At 47.6% G+C, this 23,360-nt stretch overlaps 1 protein-coding gene across 4 annotated transcripts in view; it reads left to right on the top strand.

Annotated features, from left to right (window-relative positions):
* TRPC7 (transient receptor potential cation channel subfamily C member 7) overlaps positions 1–23,102 on the top strand; it is a 125,625-nt gene extending 102,523 nt beyond the window's left edge. For all 4 annotated transcript variants that reach the window (XM_068534452.1, XM_068534465.1, XM_068534457.1 and 1 more), the window contains 5 exons: positions 7,183–7,378; positions 12,876–13,097; positions 13,745–13,825; positions 20,868–20,943; positions 22,933–23,102. In XM_068534452.1, the coding sequence (XP_068390553.1) occupies positions 7,183–7,378; positions 12,876–13,097; positions 13,745–13,825; positions 20,868–20,943; positions 22,933–23,102 (745 nt within the window). The remainder of the gene's footprint in view (positions 1–7,182; positions 7,379–12,875; positions 13,098–13,744; positions 13,826–20,867; positions 20,944–22,932) is intronic.
* Positions 23,103–23,360: the final 258 nt, after the last annotated feature.

The following is a 23,360-nucleotide window of genomic DNA, read 5'->3' as shown; positions in this document are numbered from 1 at the left end:
GCTGGGGCCCAGGTCAGGCTCATAGAGGCTGGGCATCTGGAAATGACCTTTATGTGTCAAAAAGATAGTTTGGGTCTAATGTAAATTCTTATCTTCACATAATTCTCCCATACGTGATAAAAATATAGATCTTTCCCTGAGCTACTTTAGAATGATTATACCTATTATAGCAGACATTCTACTATCATATAATGTTTATTTATACCCTCTCCTCATGTTTATTCATGACATGAATTTTAAAAGCCTGGTACCTTTGCACCTCTGGAACAGGCTGAAAGCCCACAAAGTTTTGAGGAAAAAGACCTGATGGTACATAGAAAATGTGCTCTTTTGGATGAGGCCTTCACAGCATATTTGCAGGCACTCCCCTCTATCTTATCCTTAAGGGACTCAAGTCCTCTGTCTTATTCTCAGACTGACTGTAGCATCTTAAACAGGGAAATTCTGACCTTTTATTCACTAAAATTCAATTCTAGGATGGGAATAAGGTTTAAACTGTCATTCTTCAAAGTGACAGTGACAGGAAACTGGACTGTCCAGGGTTCGCTCTAGAATATTAACAGAAAAACAGCTGTTAAGTGGGTCTGAGGCAAGCTAAGACCACATCACCCCGTGCCTCAGTTTCCTAGCTTCAACCATTCATTGACAAAAGATGTTTCCTGAGCCCCCACTGTGAGCCACACGTTGTTCTGGGCACTGATGGCAGAGCCATGAGCAAGTCATGACCTTGTGGAGGTCACAATGCTCCGTGAATGGGAAAAGAGGCAAAATAATAATAATGATGATGATGTTGATGATAAACAAATAGACAAATAAGAACATTTTAGGTTAAGTGCTGACAGCTAGGAAGGAAATAAAATTGTCATGCAAAAGAATAATTAGAAAAGGACCTCCTTCAGACATGGTCGGAGAAGGTTGACCTGACCATGTGACAATTAAGTCATGTGACAATTAAAGTCTAACGGATGAGAAGAATGAGGAGGGGCCATGTGGAGAGAAGGGGGAAGGGCACTCCAGGCAGAGGGGCAGGGGCACAGCACCCCGAGTGAGGGGCGAGCCAGAGTGAGGTCAGGGGAGCCTTGGCTGGGTGACTAGGTTTGACTGTTAGCCTATGGAAAGCTGCTAAAGGAGAGAGGCAGGATCTGATTCATATTTTTAAAGGATTATTCTGAGAATTGATGGTAGGGTATGAGAGTCTTTCAGGCACTGTGCCAGGCAGTGTTTTATGCACCTCACAAACATTCTGTTAACTTATTTAATCCTCACGACAAGCCTGTGAAGTAGACATTATTGTTTTCCCATTCTGCAGCTAGAAAAAAAGAGGCACAGCGAGGCAAAGTTATTTAGCAAAAAGCTCACAGTTAAACCCAGAACCTGTACTCTGCATTACAACAGCCTCACCTCAACACTGGGATCAGGAACAGGGAGCCAAAATATGCAACGGGGACTCATTCATTCAAAGGACAATGAATTTACTTAGCACCTTCAGTGTGCCAGGTTCTGCACTAGGTTTGGGGTTTCAAGGGGAAAGAAAACATAGCTCTGCCCTCAAGGAGCAACCGGGCTATCAGGGGGAGAGTTGGACCCTCAGTATGAATAAATCCGGGCTTTGTGCATCCCAGTTCCTTGGCCCTGATTCTGGGGCCAGACTCTTCTACTTCTGGACCATTTAAATCACGCCTCATTTAGGGCCCAGGATAAACCAAGAGGTGATTCAGAGGACCATGGTAGGGGTGAGGTCCAGACTTCCTCAGGCATTGGACGCTCTTGCCCTGACTCCCTCACGGCTGGCCCAACTGCTCTCAGTCTCCAGGTCTGGGTATTAGAGAAGCACAGCCCTGGTGCGGGGGTCTTTCTAGATTCCAAGCACCTTCTAGCAGTCCCCACTGGGATGGCAAGTGAGCATTGTTTCCGCTTCAGCAGAACTCTAGCTCAAGGCTAGCTATTTTCTGTGAACTTGAGAAAACAGCCTTTCAGGAGCTGAGCCTCCTGCTTAATTTGAGGCTGCTACTTGCAGATTTGGGTAGGTAACCCTGAACTGAACTGTTCGGGGTGGCGGGCAGAGTTCCATGACACTGAGGGGAGGGCCTCATGGCATCCCGAAGCAGCAGCAATTTCCATAACAATTGCCCCAAACCCTCGCCTTGTTAATCCGTTTGTTCTCTGAGGCCCATACACAACTGCCTCTTCAGACAACCTGTTATTAAAGTCCTGTTATCCAGGGGAGACAGACCTGGTAGAGAACGGATTACCTCGTTCCTGCCTCCTGCATGATAAGTCAGCCCCAACCTTCCCACACACACACACCCCCGCCGGGTAAGAAGAGGGTGAATCACGGTCTATTCAACATCACTCTCAGGCACTTTTTCCCCTTTGACTTCATTAGGAGCAGTTCTTATGCTAGGGTGGCCTGTTGATGAAACCTCAGCCCCTTCCGCTGCAAGGCAGAAGTCAAACAATCAAAGACAGCACAGGCTGGAGAAATCAGAAAGGGGATTTGCATGAAATCAAGGGCCGGTGATGATCCTTGCAGATAGGAAGGAAAACGGGCCTTGTTCAGAAAAGTCAGTATGCAGCCGAATTGTTAACTCCATTCAGCCCTCTGTGGAGGCACCTGAAGGTTGATGGGGTTGTATGAGTTCCTGGGTAGGGCAAGGCGACCGAGCATCCTTGCCCACAGTCTTGTAGCACTGGCTCACACCAGTGCGCTTGCTTTAGACTGGGACCTCCACAGAGACAAACAAGTCCTGTGCCCCCTGCATCCTGCTCTGTATGGTGCCTGGCACATAGTTGGAGTTCAGTGAAAGTTTGGCAAATAAACACATGAATAAAAATAATAGGTACCGTTTATTGGACTCTTACTATACACTTTAAGTGGGTTGCTCCATTTGATCTTCACAGCAACTTAATAATAAGGTACCATTATCCCTTTCATAGATAAGCAAACTGAGGCTCAAGCAGATTTTGTAACATGCCCAAGCTCACACAGCCGGTACATGATGGGGCTGGGATTTGAACCAGGCATGTACCTTTGCTTTCTTACTCCTCCGGCTATCTCTGTGAAGATTCCTGTGACTGACACAATTGGAGGAATCTGTGGCAAACTTGGTAGAGAGCCAGAGTGGGTGGGAGGAGGATATGGAACCAGCAGCCACCATGCCTATCAGTAAAGAACCTCAAATTTAGCCTAGAGACCAGCTATCTGACAGTGGGGACTTTTCGTGAGACAAGTGGCTTCACGGTGAATATCATCTACATCAACTGCAAGATACTTTCTTCTTGAAAGACTGTCCCAGACCTCTGCAGTGACTGGTCTTCTGCACCATGCTCTGTATCCCATAGCTCCTGAAAATTATGGGTGATGACTGGTACATAACTCAGAGAGCATCATTACCTCACAAGACATTGTGGCTCGCTCCAGTGCCCAAGCTCTTGGGATGAGGACTGTACTACTCACTCCTCTCCAAGGCCAGCCTTCTCTCCAAGCATATATTATTATAGGTTTCCAAGGTCAATGTAACACAATGCAGTGAGGACATGTTTCACTTATTTCCCACTACCTATTAAACCAGAAGACACCACTAACCTGACCTATCAAGTTACTTGTGGAGCTCTTGTCACCACAAAAAGCATCAAGTTTTCCTGAAAGATTTTGTCCTCCTTTTATTTTTCAACAAGGATGTCTGTCATTTCATATTGATTTATAAGAGCTCTTTATGTAAGAAAGACATCATCCATTGTCATATGTGTTGCAAATACAAATCCTTTCCTCAGTCTTTTGCCTTATATTTTTACTTAATATGTTTTCAATATCTACAAGTAAAGTTTTATGTGAGCATATCTTTCAAACTTTCCCTCTGTAGTTTTGAAACCTCTCCCAGGCCAAGATTATATAACTACTAATATTTTATTCTGGCTTTGACTATGTAATTTTTAAACATTAAATGCTTCAATTCCATTTAGAATTTATTTAGTTATATGGTTTGAGCTATGGATAAAATAGTGTATTGCTTACCACTTAGCCCAGCTAACTGGACATAAACTCAGCCCATAATGTCCCCTCTGAGAAACAACAACAGCAAAAATAGTCTATTCAGTTAGTCCACTGAAAGTTCATGTCACGGGGCGTGAGTACAAATGAAAGTCCCAAGAGACCCCAATAGTGAATCTAGCCATTGTGGATGATCCAAGACAATGAACCCAGCTTTTCCTTAAAGGAATTCTTTGTTACTGCAACTCATTTTGCCCCATGATAAGAGGAAGCACGGGCTATAGACACTCCCTAAAGAACTTAGAAGAGTTTGTTAAAAAGGCACAGTTTGGCTAAGATCCCTTCCTGCCCAGCCTGATGCAGAGATTATTGCTTTGGAGGGGGGTTACTTCCACTCAGGCAATCCCAGTGAGTCTGGGCCACTTGTAATTAGATTCTCCTGGAGGTCATGACCAAATTCAATTCCAGAGGTGAATCCTGAAGCTATGGAATAGAAATGAAACAGGTGTGCAGACTGTCTGACGCCCAGACAACAAACTGAACAGATCAGCATTGCAAGCCTTGGGGGTGGAGGTGGGGTGTTAGAGGAGGGGCAAAGGTATAGGTTTAGGGATCTGTAAATATTCTTCTTTTACTGGAACACATACTGCTTAGTGCGCTGGCTCTGTCCCCTCTAGATTATTAACACAGAACGCCTAAGGGAAGGCACCAGGGATAAATCACAGCTTAGTAACAAAATTCATAGCAAGAAGCAAATGAGAACAAAACGCATGCCGAATCTAGGCCATTTTCCCTATTCAAAATGCAGAAGGTTTTCCCTGGATGTGTTCTAGAATTGCTTAGACTTGCTTGCTTCATTTATGTCAGCCAAAGGTTTGTGGGGTTTTCCAAGGTAAGAAAGGGAAAATGAATTTCTGTTAAATGTCCCTCAGTTGGATGTATTATCCACTTAAGTTGTTCCTGGTAAGTACATTATCCTGAACCAGTATCTGTCTGCCCAGCCCCTCCCTTGGACAGCGTGTCCTCTGGTTTTCACCTGACCCTGCTAGGAAGGGACCAAGTATCAGAGAAATTATGTTCTGCCATCTCCTTTCAGTTTTGATTTGGGGCTCATTGAGTGGTTTTAGATTCTCTCTGCCACTGTTCCCTTCCACTAGGGTGATAAATGAAAGATTGCTTCTTTTTTTTTTTTTTTTAAATTTTACACTTTATTTATTTATTTTTGGCTGTGTTGGGTCTTCGTCTCTGTGCGAGGGCTTTCTCCAGTTGCGGCGAGCGGGGGCCACTCTTCATCGCGGTGCGCGGGCCTCTCACTATCGCGGCCTCTCTTGTTTTGGAGCACAGGCTCCAGACGCGCAGGCTCAGTAATTGTGGCTCACGGGCTTAGTTGCTCCGCGGCATGTGGGATCTTCCCAGACCAGGGCTCGAACCCGTGTCCCCTGCATTGGCAGGCAGATTCTCAACCACTGCGCCACCAAGGAAGCCCTGAAAGATTGCTTCTTAATGGAAGGCAATACCTGCAGTGAATCATGCCCACACATTGAACGGCATCTTTTTCACACAACATGGGTGCTGCATCTCAAGTGAGGAAACAGTTTTCCCCCTTTCTCAGAATAGCATCAGGAGCTGGAGCTCTAAAATAATAGCTCGATACCCAGTCTTTATTTCTAAACCCCTAACTAAATTCCTGCTTACTAAAACTAAGATAAATTAAATATTCCAAACTCACAGATTTAAAAGAAAACAAAAACAAATAATGACAACAAAAACTCAGTTCAGTGTTTAGTTTTCAGACTCTGAGATGCACAGGGAATGAGCAAACAGCTGGCTAGACACACACACACACACGTACACCCACACACTCACACACACACGTACACACACACACACGTGTACTTTCTCTCACACAGGAGAGCTAAAAATTCATGCAAGTCAGTGTTGGACTTTTAGCCAAAGTGACAAGTACTAGTATTTTTGTACATCTTGTCAAACAAATGCCAATCCTTAAAAAACGCTGATTTTTTTTCCCGAGATCTAGCTAATCCTGGCCATTTGTGGGTAAGTGCTAAAAATCTGAAATGTTAAAGAGAAAAAAAGAAAGTGCTTTCTCATAATAGGACCCAAACTCTGGATGCAAACTAAAAGACCTGCACTTAACCATTCAGATATTATCACACACAGGCATGTTCTAAACCACCCAACCAAAATCCAGCTTTCTAATTGAATTCTGTGTCACAAACCTGATATAGGGTCAGAGCCACAAAGTATAGACTGTGAAACGTGCTTGGACCTTACTCTTAAAACCAGTGTATTTGGTGACTTGATAATCTCAAGTGTCAAAGAGCAGTGTCCTAAAAGCCAGCTCTTCCCTGGGCGGCCCTTACAGTACATGCAGTGTCTACCTTGAGTGAGCTGCAGGGTGAGGTTTGGGCAGTTACCTGGTGAATTTGATCAACATGGACACATCAGACTCATCACTCTCATTCCTGAAAATTCATCCCCAGTTTAGAGCACCCGATATATGTGGCTGGAGCCAGGATGGTGGTAAAGCATAGTGGTTAGAAGGACCTGCTTTTGAAAACCTCTGACATGCCTGGATTTGCACCCACTGGCCAGCTGAGTGCTCCTGGGAAAGGCACGGAAGGCTCTGAGCGTCAGTACTTCCATCTGTCAAATGGAGGGAATAAGCCAGCCCACCACAGAGGTGGTCACGGGGCTTAAGGGTGCTGCCCTGTGTCAAATGCCCAGCAAGCCCCAGTCGCCAATGTTGCTGGCTCCATTAGCGAACACCATCCTCTTCCCTCTCCTGTGGGGCTGGGTAGTCTGAGAAAAGACACTCAAGAGACTATTGAAGGAAGAGTGTGCTTTCTGAAGCTAATAACCTACACGGACAAACGTTTGCCCTGGTGGTTAATTTTAAATGTTTAAGTAATTGCAACAAGAAAAAAACTGATGCTGCAGCCGAGAGTCCCAATAAAAGGGTTGAATGGAAAAGAAAGAGTCTACCCTTTATCATGGTCTTTCAAAGTCTTCTTAGAAACCTGAATATCTCATGACTTCAGAGTACAGATACCAGCTAGCAGCCCCAGCCCTACTCCAGGGTAACCACTGATGTCTGGGTAGTGGCAACTCTCCTGTGAGAAGTGTCAGCAGATGCAAACCGCCTGAGAGGACTGTCTGTTTCCTTGTAGGGTTGAAGAAAGCTTCAAAACCTTATTTTGGTCCATCTTTGGCTTGTCTGAAGTGATCTCGGTGGTGCTGAAATATGACCACAAATTCATCGAGAACATTGGCTATGTTCTCTATGGCGTTTATAACGTCACCATGGTGGTCGTGCTGCTCAACATGCTAATAGCCATGATCAACAACTCGTATCAGGAAATTGAGGTAAGACCAGTTAACTGAAAATGCTCTCTCTCCCTGGGTTTAATTTGCATTGTTGTTTTCAGCAATGAGGGTAATGACGTCAGAAGCTCGTGTGTTATTAAATGTGAAGCCAGAACAGCAAACAACAGGCATTTTCCCTGGATCGCTCCAAGAAGCACTTCCAGTCAACCTGCCATGACACACGGCAGGCACCATGCATGCAATGGCCCAATGAGAGCAGAAAGAAACAGGGTCACGAATCTTTCCTCTTTTACATGTGTCCCCTCGGGACAGCATGCAGGTGACCCATGGCAAATTGGAATGACTGTTTCTTTCACCCTACATTCACTTCTGCCTCTTCCGAGTTATTTATTAAGTACCTACTGTATGCCAAGACTGTGCTAGGCACTGGCGATACAGAGATGACCAAGACACGATCTCTGCCCTTGAAGAGATTCTCACTCAGTCCAGTGAGAGAAAACAGATACATCAATCAACAAATTATGGTGCAGTGGGGCCAGCGCACCCAGAGAAGACCTAGCAGGTGTAGCAGCTGCAGAATAGAGAGAGTGCGTGACGATGGGGGCGCCGAAGCTTGCAGAGGTGATACTTGAAGGCCGTTCAAAGACTGATTTTGCTAGACAAAGGAGTCAAGACAGTATATCAGGAGGCAATCAATCAAAATCTAAAATGCAAAAACCATGATCTATTGATTGCAGCCTTGTTTGGAACAGCAAGAGATGAAAAACAAACTAAAGGAGCATTACTAGGAATCTAGTTAAATAGATTATGATGGATCTGAACAGAGGGAAACTGTGCAGCTTTTAAAAAGGATGAGGACTTTCTCTATATTCTGATGTGGAAAGACCTCCAATTATAATGGTAAGTAGAGAAAAGGCAAGTTGCAGAACAATGTATATACTGTACTCTAAGTAGAGAGGAAGCAAAAGGAACACGTATTCCTTTTTGATCATATAATCATTTGAAAAAGAAAAATAACCTGAAAGGGTACACAAGAAGAGCACAGCAAGGGGCGCCTGTTGAGAGGTGGGGGTTAGAGGTCATGGTGGGTGTACAGGCTTTCTCTTTATACGCTCTTGTGCTTAGAAATCATGTCATTGTTCTACCTATTAAAAGTCAAATAAATAAATGCAACATTAAAACAAAATAAAATGTACTGACCCTTTGACTCAGCAAATCTGTGCAGAAATATGATTTTACATAGATGTTCATTAAAAGAAAAACTTGGAAATAGCCCATCAACATAGGAATATTTAAATAAACTGATATAGCATAGACTTTAAAATACTGTTTATAAACAATGAGAAAGACTTTTTTGTGCTGACAGAGCAAACCTCTATGATACTGTTAAGTGAAAAAATGCAAGCTGTAGAAAAATATCCATAGGCAAGTCTCATGTACGTAATAATACAAATGTGCAGATACAGAAAGCAAAGGTAGAAAAAGGGTATCCTCTGGGGAAGGGAGTGAAACAAGAAAGGAGATTTGAAAGGACTTTCGCATTTGCTTGGTATACCTCTGTACTTAAATCTTTTACAAGAAACAATTACTTGTGTATAGAAAAGAATTAAGACTTCCATGTATTTGTTTGCTAGGGCTCTCACAACAAAATATCACAGACTGGGTGCCTTAAATAACAAAAAGTTATTTTCTCACAGTTCTGGAGCCTAGAGGTCCAAGATCAAGGTACTGGAGGACTGGTTTCTTCTAAGGCCTCTCTCCTTGGCTTGCCGATGACTGCCTTCTTGCTGTGTCCTCACAGGGCCTTTCCTCTGTGTATCTCTTCCTCTCCTTATGATGACACCAGTCATATTGGATTAGGGCCCCACCCCTACAGCCTCATTTAACCTTAATTACCTCTTTAAAGGCCCTTTCTCCAAAGATAATCACACTCTAAGATACTTATGGTCAGGGCTTCAACATATGAATTTTAGGGGGAAGATTTGGTCCATAAAATCCCTCCAAAAAAGAGTATTCTAAACAGTAGGAACAGCATGTTTCAAGGCAGGGAGGGATAAAACAATGTGGTATACTCAGCACTGCGCTGCAAGAGTGTAGACTGAGCAAGAAAAAGAGGTAAGAGGAGACAAGAAGAGGTGAGCCAGTGTGAAGCCTTAGTCTTAGCCCCCAGCCTCACCACCCTGCCACCCCACCACCTACAGGAAAACACAGCACTGTGTCAGCAGACAAACAACATATATATATATATATATATACATATATATATATATATTTAAGTGTTTTACAGACTTGGTCACCTATGTGGATAATGAGCTGTTGCTAACTAACCTTCCCTGCCCTCCTGGGCCTCAGCTTCCCCACGTGTAAGAGAAACCAGATGGTGCCTGGAATACATGGGTCTCTGGAGCGCTCACCCCAGGTGTTCTGCCCTATCCTGTCGAGCACATTGTGCGTTGGTCCAAATGAACATAACGTGGGAAGTCACGTGATTAGCATGAGTGATGCCCACTAGTTTGGGAGAGAAGTGAGCAAGCCCACGGCTTGTGATGTCAAGTTATCCACCACAGGGCGGTGCTAGGAGACAGAGAGAGCCCACTGCAGCCCACTGGGCGCTGGGCTTCTCCTTGTCTGGTGAGAGCAAATGTCCCCACTGTCTTACTGGTGATTTGTGTACAAGGACCCTGAGATCGGCTGCTGGGACGTGCCTAGTGTTCATGGTCACGATGAACCTTAATGAAGTATGTATTTGTAAGTTCTTACAGGAGAACACTTATTTAGTCAACAGATCTTGAGCACCTACATCCGAATCCACAGACCTGCCTGCCTCTGTGCCTGCCCCGCCCCGCCCCCCGCCATTGCCCTCCTGTAGGCAGACAGGCCTTCTCCCCCTGAGCAGCCCCAGCCATGCGCCCTGGCCCCCTGCCCTCTCCCCTTCTCGGGATCAGCCACTGCACATTAGCCCTCCCCACCTACATCCTCACCCTCTCCCCCTCTCTAGCTAATCCTGCCTGTCAGCATTTAAATGCATCTCTTGATCTTTTTTTTTTTTTTTTAATAAATTTATTTATTTATTTTTGGCTGGATTGGGTCTTTGTTGCTGCTCACGGGCTTTCTCTAGTTGCGGCGAGCGGGGCCTACTCTTTGTTGTGATGCGCAGGCTTCTCGTTGGGTGGCTTCTCTTGTTGCGGAGCACGGGCTTCAGTAGTTGTGGCACGGGGTCTCAGTAGTTGTGGCTCACGGGCCCTAGAGCACAGGCTCAGTAGTTGTGGCGCACGGGCTTAGTTGCTCCGTGGCATGTGGGATCTTCCCGGGCCAGGGCTCAAACCAGTGTGCCCTGCATTGGCAGGCAGATTCTCAACCACTGCGCCACCAGGGAAGTCCCATCTCTTGATCTTTAAAAAAAAAAAAAAAAAAAAAAAGTAACTACAAACAATCCTCCCTCCATTTCACTTTCCAGCTCTGAACCTCTTTGTCTCCTGTTCTTTACTGCCTACGAAGAATTGTTTACACTTCTCACTGCCTCTCCACTAATTAACTGCTACTCTTCTCCACCCCAGCCCACCCACACTTGACCTGGTTGAGAACTACTCACCCCTTGGATCTCAGCTCAAATGCTAGCCCTCGGGGCAGCCTTCCCTGACCCCCAGGGCCAGGACCCCCAGCAGCCAGCTCTTAGCCCAGCTCTAGATACAAAGAGCTGATGAGTTAACATACTCGTGTCATTGGCCAGGCTGCCTGTCCCAGGAGGGCAGGATTGCCATCCTCAGTACCTACCTAGCACAGCCCAGGCACACAGTAGGTGAGTGCTAGGTGGGCACATAGTAGGAGGTTTGCTGAGTGACTGAAGGTTGAACATCAGGCAATGTATTAAGCTATGGAGATACAAATAATACTTACTGAGGGTTTACTAAGTATCTGACATTGTTTTTCCTGCATTAACTTCTTTAACTCCCACAAGAGCCTATGAGGTAGGTATTATTATCCTCATTTTACAGATGAGGAAACTGAGGCCCAGAGCAGCTAAGTCACCTGCCATGGTTACACAGCTAGTAAGGAACAGAGGCAGGGTTTGAACCCAGCCAGGCTTCGGAGCCTGTGCTCTCTCCACTGCATCACCCTTCCTCTCAGGTCGGCAGTCCCTCCCACACCTCTCTGCTGTACAGCCGAGACCAGGAATGACCCCTGTCCTCACAAAGCTTCCAGTCTAAACGACCTGTATAGCATGTCCCCATAGAGCAGGCCAGGTGCTGATGGGGTCTCAGTAAAAGCAAGCCTGCTGGTGATGACCTTATACTCTCCTGGCACATCCCAGCAGCTTCATGTGGGTCCCTGCTGGGCTCACAGCCCCTTGAAGCATAGCTCGGGCCTGTGGGGAGAAAAGCCCACTGCTCACAGAGCACATATTCAGTGCCGACCTCAGGGCTACGGGAAGCAGGCTGTCACCATGAGCAGAGGAGCAAGCCCAAGACCACTACAGCCCAAGACGTACAGACCTACGTCACACAGCTAGTAAGGGTCCAGCTGATTCCAAACCCCACGCCTCTTTCCTGGCCTCAGACTGCCCTCCTAGGACAGGGGCCCAAGGAGCCTCCCTACAGAAAACACACCCCTGCTACCTCTCAGGGGGCCCCACTCAGCATTTCTGGCATTGCCACCAACTCAAAAGTAACAGATCTGGGCTTTAAATCTACCACCACCACCACTAGGGAAGAGGGCATGGCCAGACTACCTCCTGCCAGCTCGTCAGGTTTGCTCCCCTTAAATTACATACACTAGACCTCTTAACATCATTTGACAGCACTCTGACCAATGAGAAATACACTTTCTAATAGGAAACACATGATGGTGTCTGATATGGTAGCCACGAACCACATGCACTGAGCACTCGAAATGTGGCCAGTCCAAACTGAGATGTTCTATGAGTGTAGAATACATGCCAATTTTGAAGACTCAGTATGCCAAGAAAATCTGAGCTATCTCATAAATAATTTTTTTTTTTAACTCTCTAGGAGTTAAGCCAGCATTTTATTTATTTATTTATTTTTGGCTGTGTTGGGTCTTCATTTCTGTGCGAGGGCTTTCTCTAGTTGCGGCAAGCGGGGCCACTCTTCATCGCGGTGCACGGGCCTTTCACCATCACGGCCTCTCTTGTTGCGGAGCACAGGCTCCAGACGCGCAGGCTCAGTAGTTGTGGCTCATGGGCTTAGTTGCTCCTCGGCATGTGGGATCCTCCCAGACCAGGGCGTGAACCCGCGTCCCCTGCATTGGCAGGCAGACTCTCAACCACTGCGCCACGAGGGAAGCCCTCATAAATAATTTTTATAATGATTACATGTTGAAATGATAACATTTTGGATCTATCAGATTAAATAAAATACATCACTGATATTAATTTCACTTGTTTCATTTTACCTTTTATAATGTGGCTCTTAGAAAATGTAAATGCCCTTGTGTGGTTCTCCTTTGCGGCTGACGTTATGTGTCTGTTGGATAGCACTGCCTCTGATGGTGTGCTGTTGTTTTCCTTGCCTCACAGGAGGATGCAGATGTGGAGTGGAAGTTTGCCCGAGCAAAGCTCTGGCTGTCTTATTTTGATGAAGGAAGAACTCTACCTGCTCCTTTTAATCTAGTGCCAAGTCCTAAATCATTTTATTATCTCATAATGAGAATCAAGATGTGCCTCATAAAACTCTGCAAATCTAAGGCCAAAAGCTGTGAAAATGACCTTGAAATGGGCATGCTGAATTCTAAATTCAGGGTAGGTAGCGTGGGACTTATGGGGCTAGAGAGGCAGCAGGAGGGGGAGGGGGAGCTGTGTGTGTGTGATTCAGATGGTACCCCTGATACAAGGGGGGAAGTCAGGAGCCCGGAGGGACCCCGTGCTTTTCAGAATCAGCCAGCACATCAGCGAGGCTGCAGCACCAGCAGGGGCAGCCGGCCGGCCGCAGTGCCCCTCGTCCTGCGGGCTGAGCCGGGACCCCACTGAGGGACTCCTTAGTGGACTCGGAAGCAGATTAGCTCTTCCTGGAAAGTATCTGCATTATGATGTCTGGGAAGAAAGGTTCCCTGCCCATTATCTCCCCCTCCTGGAGGTTCTCAATTGTTAGCATATTAAAATCTCTGGGGAGTCTTGGAGGAAGGATACCCTCATCACTTTAACTGAGTGCTTTCCAAACAAAGCTGACCAAATGGTAATTTGTAACCCACTGACATCCTACAGAACTAGAGGCCCCAAGAACATGTTCTAGAAAGCCAAGCAGCAGTGGGTATAGTGACCTCCTGAGGGTCCTCATTTTAGAGACAGCCCTGTATGCAGGTCCTGTTCGAGTCCTAACATGCATGTATGTACAATCATGTATCATGTATTATGTATTATATATTACGTATTCTCTATTTTTTTCCCAGAAGACTCGCTACCAGGCTGGCATGAGGAATTCTGAAAACCTGACAGCAAATAACACTTACAGCAAGCCCACCAGATATCAGGTAACCACCCCTTTCCCAGGTATGGGCAGAAGTGGACTCCGTTAAGACACCGATTTAGTCACGTGGCTGTGTCACTCCCCCCAGAACACAGCTTCATTCCTTCCTTCATTCGACAAATATTTATTGAGTGCCTACTGTATGCCAGGCACCATGCTGCCTCCTGGGGATACAGACATGGTTCCCATCTTACTGGAACTTCCAGTCTATAGAGGGAGAGAGACAATGAGCAAGTAAACACACAAATAAATATGTAACTTCAAATGGATAAAAGTGCCAAGAAGAAAACAATCAGATGTTAAAATGGAGAAAAATAGGGAGCCCCTGCTTAGATATGGCTGTAAGAGGATGTACCTTCAAGGAGAGGACAGTTAGCTAAAACCTCAGAGATGAGAAGGAGGCGGCCACGTGGAGCCTTTCAGGCAGAGGAAGAGCATCAGCAAAAGCCAGAGGGGAGAAGCTTGGTGGGTCCAGAGCAGCTAGAGCTCAGCGAGCAGGGGAGAGGGGAGGACAATGAGGTCAGAGTCGAAATCAGGGGGCTGGGGCAAGGGCAGGAGGTGGATTTTACTCTGATGTACCTAGGAAGGCAGTGGGAGGAGTTTAACTTGGGGGAGGGAGAAGATGATAAAATTTTATTTGTGCTTTAAGAAGACTAGCTAACTGCTATAATGAGAAGAGACCGGTGAGGACAAGAGTGGAAGCAGGGAGACCAGTGAGGAGGATGTGACAGTCATCCGGGTACAAGGAAGGGCGACTTGGAGTGTGAGAAGGGTGAGGGAGAAAAACTGACTGACTCAATATACGTTTGGGATGCATCGCCAAAGGGACATATTGCAAACCAGTGGGCGCGGGGTAGGGAGAGGCAGGCACGCAGGATGGCTCCCAGGGATCTGTCTTAAGCAACCAGGTGGATACTGATGCCTTCGGTAAGCACCTGACCTTAGACTGCCAGCCGGCAAAGTCTGTTGTTATAAAAGTTAGGAGAACTTTTATGCTTACAGATCTTGCTTTGCTTTTGGAAATTAATGCAAAATCTCTGTATCCGTTTGCATCAGCCAGTGATAAATGGTTACTACAGGTTATTGATTATAAAAGTGCAGGCCATTCTTTTCCTGCTTTCCCACTCCCAATGACCAGCAGTTTTGCCCATGCTGACCATTTCCTATCAGATGTAAATCTGAAGCTGTCCTGAGTGTTCCTTCAGGCCAAGGTGATATGACCCTGGTGCCAGCATCCCCGAGGGAGCCATTACAGACTTAGCATCTTCCAGACACAGGTCTCTGATTGAATCTGCAACCATATTTCAGAAGCTAGCTGTGCAGTTACGAGGAGTTAAGCGTACAATTAAGGAACAGCCCATCCCTCGTAGCACTTATAGTTTTATCAGGTGACATGGGCTAAAAATTGGCAGAGGGCAAGTCTTGTCTTTAATTGTGCACAAAATTGGACCTGACCAGTTTCATCTGCTTTGAGTTATTTTACAGGACAAATCCTTTGGTCAGGGGAAGGATTTTTATTTCTCAGCTTCTCGGAGAGAAGTAGAGATTATCTGTGCCACAGAAAAGATAGAAAACCCTAACAGGGGCTTCCCTGGTGGCGCAGTGGTTAAGAATCCGCCTGCCAATGCAGGGGACACAGGTTTGAGCCCTGGCCCGGGAAGATCCCACATGCCACGGAGCAACTAAGCCCGTGCGCCACAACTACTGAGCCTGTGCTCTAGAGCCCGCGAGCCACAACTACTGAGCCCATGTGCCACAACTACGGAAGCCCACGCGCCTAGAGCCCGTGCTCCCCAACAAGAGAAGCCACCGCAATGAGAAGCCTGCACGCCGCAACTAGAGAAAGCCCGCGTGCAGCAACGAAGACCCAATGTAGCCAAAAATAAAATAAATAAAATAACTTATTAAAAAGAAAAGAAAAGAAAAGAAAACCCTAATGGATTAGGGCCAGATCTCTCCTGGGTTTTGAGCAGAATCAGCAGCTGACATCAAGGAAGGCAGCTGACGTGATGAATGTCTATACCCAGGATGAATCCTTTATGAACGAGGCCACGTTCCAGAGCAGTCTTGAGCAATCCCATTTCTGTCTTTCATCCTCACTGGCTGAGTCCCTGCAGCCTTCAGTCTCCCGGAGAGCTTCCTGCTATGATTACACAGATTAGCCGGTTTGCAGCTTCAGGCTACTGATGGCCTGGGAAAGCAGGCTCACCCTGTATTTTGTGAATCCAGCAAGAAAAGCCTGGGGCGACTTATTCAAATCATTGTCACCAGAAAGAAGACAGAAAAACTGGGCCAGTGGGCGTCAGAGGGAGAGGGCTGAGAGGACAGTGGATGGAGCAGAAAGCATCTTGCATTTGTACATTCGCACCTTGCTCAGTCCTTCAAGGTCAAGCCTGGGCATCTTCCTGAGCTATCATCTGCTCCAATAGGAGTAAACGTTGAGTTGACACAGACAGGCAGCTGGAGCAGACTAGACACTAGGGCATGTGCGAGAGGCAGGATCTGTAACCCCCACTGAACAGCTGAGGGAAATCAGGCTTCGTGGCAAAGGTCACACGGATGGTTGAAGTGAGATCTGTCTGACTCAGAAGGGCACCCCTCTTGCACCCCATCACGCTGCCAGGGCACTGGCCCCTTACTCCTCTTCACAGCGTCGGAACCTGCCCTGTCTGTGTCTGACAGCCACTGGGAAGAGCTCTATCTGAGCCTGGCGGGGAGGAAGCTAGGAACGGAAGGTGCTTTTGCTATCACGGGGCAGCAGCCGGTACAGAATGAAGGATTAGGGCAGGGATCTAAAAATGGCTCAACTGATTTCTTGGGCCCACTGGTGGCCTTCCACGCTGTATTGCTTTCCTCTCAAAGCAACTTCCAAAAGTGCCAAGAATGTGAGGAGCCCAGTTCACGCCCTCTTTCTTACCATCCAGGCTGCGCCCACAGCCGTCATCTCTCGGAGCACGTATGCTGTCAGCCTCTCACTGTCAAGGTTCTGAGACATTCTGGAGTGAACCCGATAAGAAAAAAGCCCCATCATTGATACATGTGTAGTTGTTAAGCTTGTTTCCTTTGTGTCTCTAGTGGATCTGGCTGATTGCTCAACCTTAGCATGTTGGGTGTTTATTTTAAGCTTGTCATTCCTTCAACTTTTTAGGGCTCTCTGTTATAAGGGAAGGCAGTTCCTCCAAACTTCAGAGGCTCTCTGTGCTTTGCTTTTCTTAGGCTTCCAGGGATCTGAATTGTCATTTTTCACAAAATTGCTTCCTTGCTTTTGTAATTTTTTTTTTTTTTTCCAATCTGGGCTCTGTGGACATGAGACCAAGCAATGGAACAAAACCATGATACCAGCAAAATGGCCAAAGTGTGCTTCCTATCAAAGCTACCCTTGACCTGTTCCAAGATCTGGCATGTCCACCTGTTGGGGTGTGTACAGACTTCATATACTCAGTCTCTGAGGATACATTTCATTCATGGGCAAAGCAGACAAGCTGCATCACAAATGAATCGTAGAATCTAGGCACAGTCCATCACTGAAATAAGCCCCAACTTTTATGATGCAATCCCTTCCCCAAAGCCCAGTAGGGAGTCCTCTCTTTTGCCTTCTAGATGACCTTTTCTGTAGAGATTAAAGCCAACAGGATAGACAGCTTGCCAACGCTGATTTCTTCCACTCTGGGGTCTGATAAACCCCAGTTTAACAAATGACTTGTCCTGTGATCCATTTTGCCCATTCTCTTCCAAATGTTCCTCAATGTCTCTGTTCCTAGGTGGCGGCATTGCTTTCCTCTGGATGCTACTTGGTTTGCCACGTTCAGCATGTGTATTCTCTTCCTTGTCTCTGTCCTCAGCTGCCCTGGCTGCACAGAGCGGTCCCTTCCATTGCCTCCTCACCAGCAGCAGCCAGAGGCCACCTGGCTCTTGGAGTCTGGGCAGGGGAACTGTGTGCCTCCCTGCCTGGATGTGGGTCTCAGTGTCACAACCATTCTTACCCATCGGGCACCTCAGTATTAGTTATTTTTCCTGAGTAAGATCACTGAATATACTCATCTCCAGTACTTGCTAAGTGCCTCAGGGCAAAGTGGGCCAAGTTGGCACTGACAAGGGCGTGTGAATTTGGGGAAAGTTTATTATCTCCATGAAGTGAAAACTCTATGGAAGATGGCCAGGAAGGGTCGCAAACTCATCACAAAGGACCGTGCTTTTCCTCCACATAGTGAAGTAGGGGAGGCTTTTGATGTCCATCTTTTCTGCAAACAGAGGTCCTCTGTAGCATCCACGTTAACAGAACTTTGGTCATTTTCTAACCATTTCAGACTTGCTGGGGACGAGACTGGCATCTTGCTCCCACAGATCCCAAGTGGTTTAACATGCATATGCCAGAGGGGAGGCTAGGTCCTCATCAGAGCATGAAGTCTCTAAGCAACCAACAGGTGGTCACACTGTTCTCCCTTAAGGTACATGTCACTCCTGGGAGTGAACCGGGGTGCGGAGGAAGGTTAGAGGGTCCCTGCATGTCTGCCGTGCTCACGCGATTCTGCTTCCATATTAAACCTCTAAAATCCTAATCTGTGGTGAGAGGCTTAAAAGCAAACCCTTGCTGCTCTCCCCTTGGAGCTGCAGGTCTGCAGAAACCACAGCTCAGATCAAGCATGCCAGGGTTCAAGAGCAAGCCTCGGGCATTTAGGACAATGACATACCAGTGACCCTCTTCTGCGGGCTAACAATCCATCCTCTGAAATCTAGCTGAGGCTTCTTCTTGCATAAAAGACTTTGTGCTTTGTAAAGGACAGATTGGTACCCAGAAGCGGTCCAAGCCCCCTGTGACCAAAAGGAGCCAGTTTCCTGCATCTCATCTCCAAAACCATCGTGCACTTAACCTTTTTCTGAAGCTTGGACGAAGCCTCAGCTTTGGTTTCCATTTTGGTTAAATCCCAGATCTGCCACTTTCTGGCTGTGTGACCCTGGAGAAGTCACCTCGCTCTCTGAGCCTCAGTGACCTCCTCTGTAAATGGAGACGACAACCCCCATCTCACCTGGTTTCTGGGAGGATTCCATGAGGTCACTTTGTCAAGGAGGATAACACAACTCCTGGGCTGCAGGAAGTACTCAACAAATTTGCATTAATAATAAACACATACTATGAAATCTTTTAAAGTCATCAGTTTAATCGTGTTGCACTAAAACACAATGTGCACATGAAGCCAGGAGGATGACAGTTGCTGCCGTAGCTATGAAAGGATTCTGCTCAGCTCCATCACAGAAAAGGGAGCTCTCCACTTCCACTCTCTGGCTTATAATTTTACGTTGTAAATATACAGTCTGTTTAATTGATGGATCCAGAAATGGAAGGACCTCTAATTCTTGACGTTTTCCTTTAAAAAGGCAACAAACTTTAACTAGACCCCTTTGTCTTATGTCAGCCTGAAAGTTTGCAGTAGAATACTTCCAAGTTTCTTATTCAGTAAGAATGTCAGATACTTGGGTATCTGGTTTGTTGGGGTTTTTCCCCCATGAGAACTGGTTCAGGACAAAGTTTATTTTGTTTTGTTTCTCCAATTCAACGTGAAAAGAGCATCACTGAGTCCCACAAAAGGCACAGATTCTTAAAACTTAGGTAACCTGCCTTATTGACTATGAGGACATCAGTGAGAAATCTAGCGTTGCAGTTTAACCACCAACAGGACAAGACCCAGGCCTCTCAGAGAAGGAGCAGCACGAAGGCAACTCGCTAATGAACTGTTCAGCCTGAAATTAGAGCACGACACAAACCACAGAGCCAAGCGGACCACCAGCAGGGGCTGAGGAGGGGCAGAAGTGGCCCACATGAGCTGGCTCAGAGCTCAGGGTCCCGGGACACTGAATCATGGAATCACAGGGCTGGAGACGCCTCCTTGGCGAGGTTGTCACCATTAAAGGCCCTGAGGGAACCACCAGTTGGTGATAATAATGAGATCAATCCTCCAGCTCTCTGCATCCCGTCAGCTCACTTCTCTTCTACTTGCAAGAAGCTTTTCCTGAGCCCAGGTAGTCAGAGAGAACTTAGCCACCTGCTTGACCTCACACAGCAAAGCTGGGGACAGAACTCGGGGCCCTTCAACCTAGCAAATGCCACCTCTGTCCCCTCGGTCCTCAGAGTGAGCAGGCAAGTCGGTCACCAGAAGGGATGCCGAGGGGCAGGGAATCCCCCCCTTCACGGTGCTGCTTGGCTCCTACAGATTCAGAAGGCTCGGCCACCAGAACATTTTTAGATCCTGCGATATCGCAGTAACCCTGGAACGACTAACTGGCAAAATCCAAAGTTCACCGCCTGCAGTCTTTCTTACACTTGGCTCTATTCTTGGTGGCTCTTAAGTGTTCCTTCCTGCCTCCTTGGCTTATAGAATCTGGTATCTGCATAATAAGTGGGACCTCCAACGTGACTCGACAGTGTGACAGCGTCGGGCGGGTGGTGAGACTTCAGGGAAGCGGTATCTTGGCCAACCCTCCCAAGGCTGTATCTGTCTCTGCCTCTGGTGGGAATTTTCCAAAGTACAGTGGACTGGTCCTCCGTGCCTGGTCCTGACTGTGGGCTAAGTGAACCTCCTCTCCTCCCCAGCAGCTTGACGGAGGCAGCTCCACCGGGGCTGGCCTGCTAAGATTTCCTTACTGCCCCGTGATCGCATCAGTTGTTGAAATACAAGAAAGTGTTTCGGAGCTCAGGCCCCAAGAAGAGGGCATGATGGGCTAAGGTCACAAAGGCCAGGGTAGAGGCAGGCCCAGGACCCTCAAGCAGCGCCCGTGGATCTCAGGTGATTCTGTCTCTCTGCATGGCTGGGCCTTCTGCCACTGAGAGTACGCTGTTTTCACATCCCGGGCTCAGGTGGTATTGAATCCAGAGGTACTGGAGCCTTCCCCACTAGGCAGGGCACCCCTCGAAAGTGAGGCATCAGACAAGGGAGGACCCCCAGTGCTGACAGGCGCTCTGCAGGAGGGAAGGCACTCACACCTACAGCACATGAGTTGCCTCTGCTCGGCTGGGCTGGTTTGATCCCTTCCTTATGTTCACATTTCAGAAAATCATGAAACGGCTCATAAAAAGATATGTCCTGAAGGCCCAGGTGGATAGAGAAAATGACGAAGTCAATGAAGGTAAGCGATTGGATTCATTTGCCGTAGGGCGGAAGCCAGACGTGGTCTCACCAGGCTAAAGTCAAGGTGTTGGTGGCGGGGCTACGTCCCTGTCTGGAGGCCCTGGGGAGGCTCGTTGGGCTGTTGGCAGAATTCAGGTCCACGGAGTTGTAGGACTGGGGTCTCTGTCCCCTGGATGACCATCAGCTGGGGCTGCCCTTAGCTCTGACCTTAAAGCCGCCCCCGAGTCTTTGCGTGTAGCGCCTCCATCTCAGCACCAGCAACAGGGCGCGGAGCCCCGCTCACACAGTTGTTCTGCCTTGTGCAGTCACGGCTGCCGTGAGTCGGCCTCATGTCCCTGGAGCTCAGGATGGCCCCAAATTCTTCATGCCCTGAGTACACATACAGACAGCAGCAGACCGTACACCTCTTTCAGATTCTGCGGCAGCCCCGGTTCTAGCTAGCTCTGTCCTGTCTAACCTCCTGGCTCTCAGAAGCTACCAACCAGCAGTTTCTCAAAGAATCCCCCACCTCAGAAGCACTTGATAAAAATGCGGATCTAGAGCCCACCCAGACCTAATGAATCGGCATGGCCTGGGGGTCTGCATCGTGATAAGGGTGGCAGGTCATCCTGATGCACACTGAAGTTTGCAAACTACATTATTTTCCCTGTGTGGGTTATTTTCCAGTCTATTTTAAGCAGTGACTCTTAAACGAAAAGCAAATTACCATACACCAGGTAATTAATCTTCATGAGACACCTGGGACAAGTATTTGCTACCTAGAAAGAGCCTCCTCCAAGAGTGAACGTACGAAGTCTCTCCCTTGCCAGGACCCCAGGGGCCTCCCGAAGGAGGCTAGTCAGTTAGTGACCCTCTGCTTCATCCTGGGACATCCACAGTGTGGCCTCAAGGTCAGCAATGACCGAATGACCCCGTGGCTGACACTGTCTAGGAGCCGAGCAACAGCCCACCTACCCACCCCTACTGTTGGGTCTCAAATACAAAACTGCCGGGTGTCATGGCAGCCAGCTCCCCGCAGTGTGTAACGTGATTGACAGGAATGTAACTGATTATAGAAGGTGGGGCTGCCCAGGTTCACGCCACTAGAATCACACCATGAAACTGGGGTTCAGCGAAGCCCCCATGGAAAGAAAATAGGGGATGTATGCCTTTGTCAAAACTGGCCAAACTGTACCTTTAAGACCTCTGCATCTTCTGTGTATAAGGCATACTTAAAAAACACGTATGGCTAATGTGACCCCAGGCAGTGGACTCCCACTTGAGCCAAGTCCAGTATCTCTCAAACCAGGAGAGAACCTTTCGACTCCCCTTTGTGGTTAATAAGAAGATTCCCACAGCCCAGGCCCATGTGGATTTCTAACCACATGGTTCGCTGTGGAAAGAAGTGGAAGACCCTACCTGTGGTCCCTTGCTAAAGAAAGAGGAGAAGGCAGGCCTACCGTGGTGCACCGGTGAGGGGTGCTGCTTGCGTGGTCCGGACAGACCCTGCTCCTGCGAGGCGGCCTGGCTCCACGGCTGCAGTCACTGTGCTGAGCCGATCCCCTCAGACACTTGGGAGTTTCTCCTCCCTGCGACGACAGAACGAAACATGGAGCATGATGAGAAAAAAATGTTTCAGTTAACAAGGGTGTTGCTTAGAGTCTGGAAATCTGCTTCTAATGGCTCCAAAACCAGCATTCTAACAATCATGATAAAATAGGTGTTAGCAGTTCACAACCCTGATCTTGATTCTTCCATCTACCTCAAACCCTTAATGGAGAGCGTGACCAGGAATGGGAGGAGAGGGGTCTTAAGCAGATGAATGGTCCTTCGTCGGTAGAAGCTGAGTGGGATTTAGGTCAAAACAGAGCTCCCGTCCCCTCACCTCCACCCTTGGTGGGCTGGACCAGTAGCCTGACATTCTGTGGGAAGGATGCACGCCCCAAATGCCTATGGGATGAGCCCCTTCAGCGGGCTCATCTCACCAAAATCTCATCTGTCCTTGCAGGCGAACTGAAGGAAATCAAGCAAGATATCTCCAGCCTGCGCTATGAGCTTCTTGAAGAGAAATCTCAAGCTACCGGCGAGCTGGCAGACCTCATCCAACAGCTCAGTGAGAAGTTTGGAAGGAACTTAAACAAAGACCACCTGAGGGTGAACAAGGGCAAAGACATTTAACAGCCTGCATCGGCACCTGTGACTTCTACCAGCATTCCAAGGCCAGGTGGGATGCCCTGGCCACCAGCCCTGGTGGGGAGGGGCCTGGGCCACTCCTCTAGGACTGTAAGGGGACCAACTGGCTCTGTCCTGACCAGCCTTGCTGACATCTGCAGCCCAGTGGCCTGCCTGGACCCAGAACTGTTGTGAATCTAGGCTGTTGGGTGAGAAACTAGACCACAGGAGGAGGGGAGGAAGTGCCCCCCCGATGCATGTGAC

Source organism: Eschrichtius robustus, chromosome 2 (genome assembly GCF_028021215.1).
Source record: "Eschrichtius robustus isolate mEscRob2 chromosome 2, mEscRob2.pri, whole genome shotgun sequence".
Taxonomy (NCBI): Eukaryota; Metazoa; Chordata; class Mammalia; order Artiodactyla; family Eschrichtiidae; genus Eschrichtius; species Eschrichtius robustus.
Note: the sequence above shows the minus strand (reverse complement) of the source record. Positions and strands in the feature narration are given on the sequence as shown.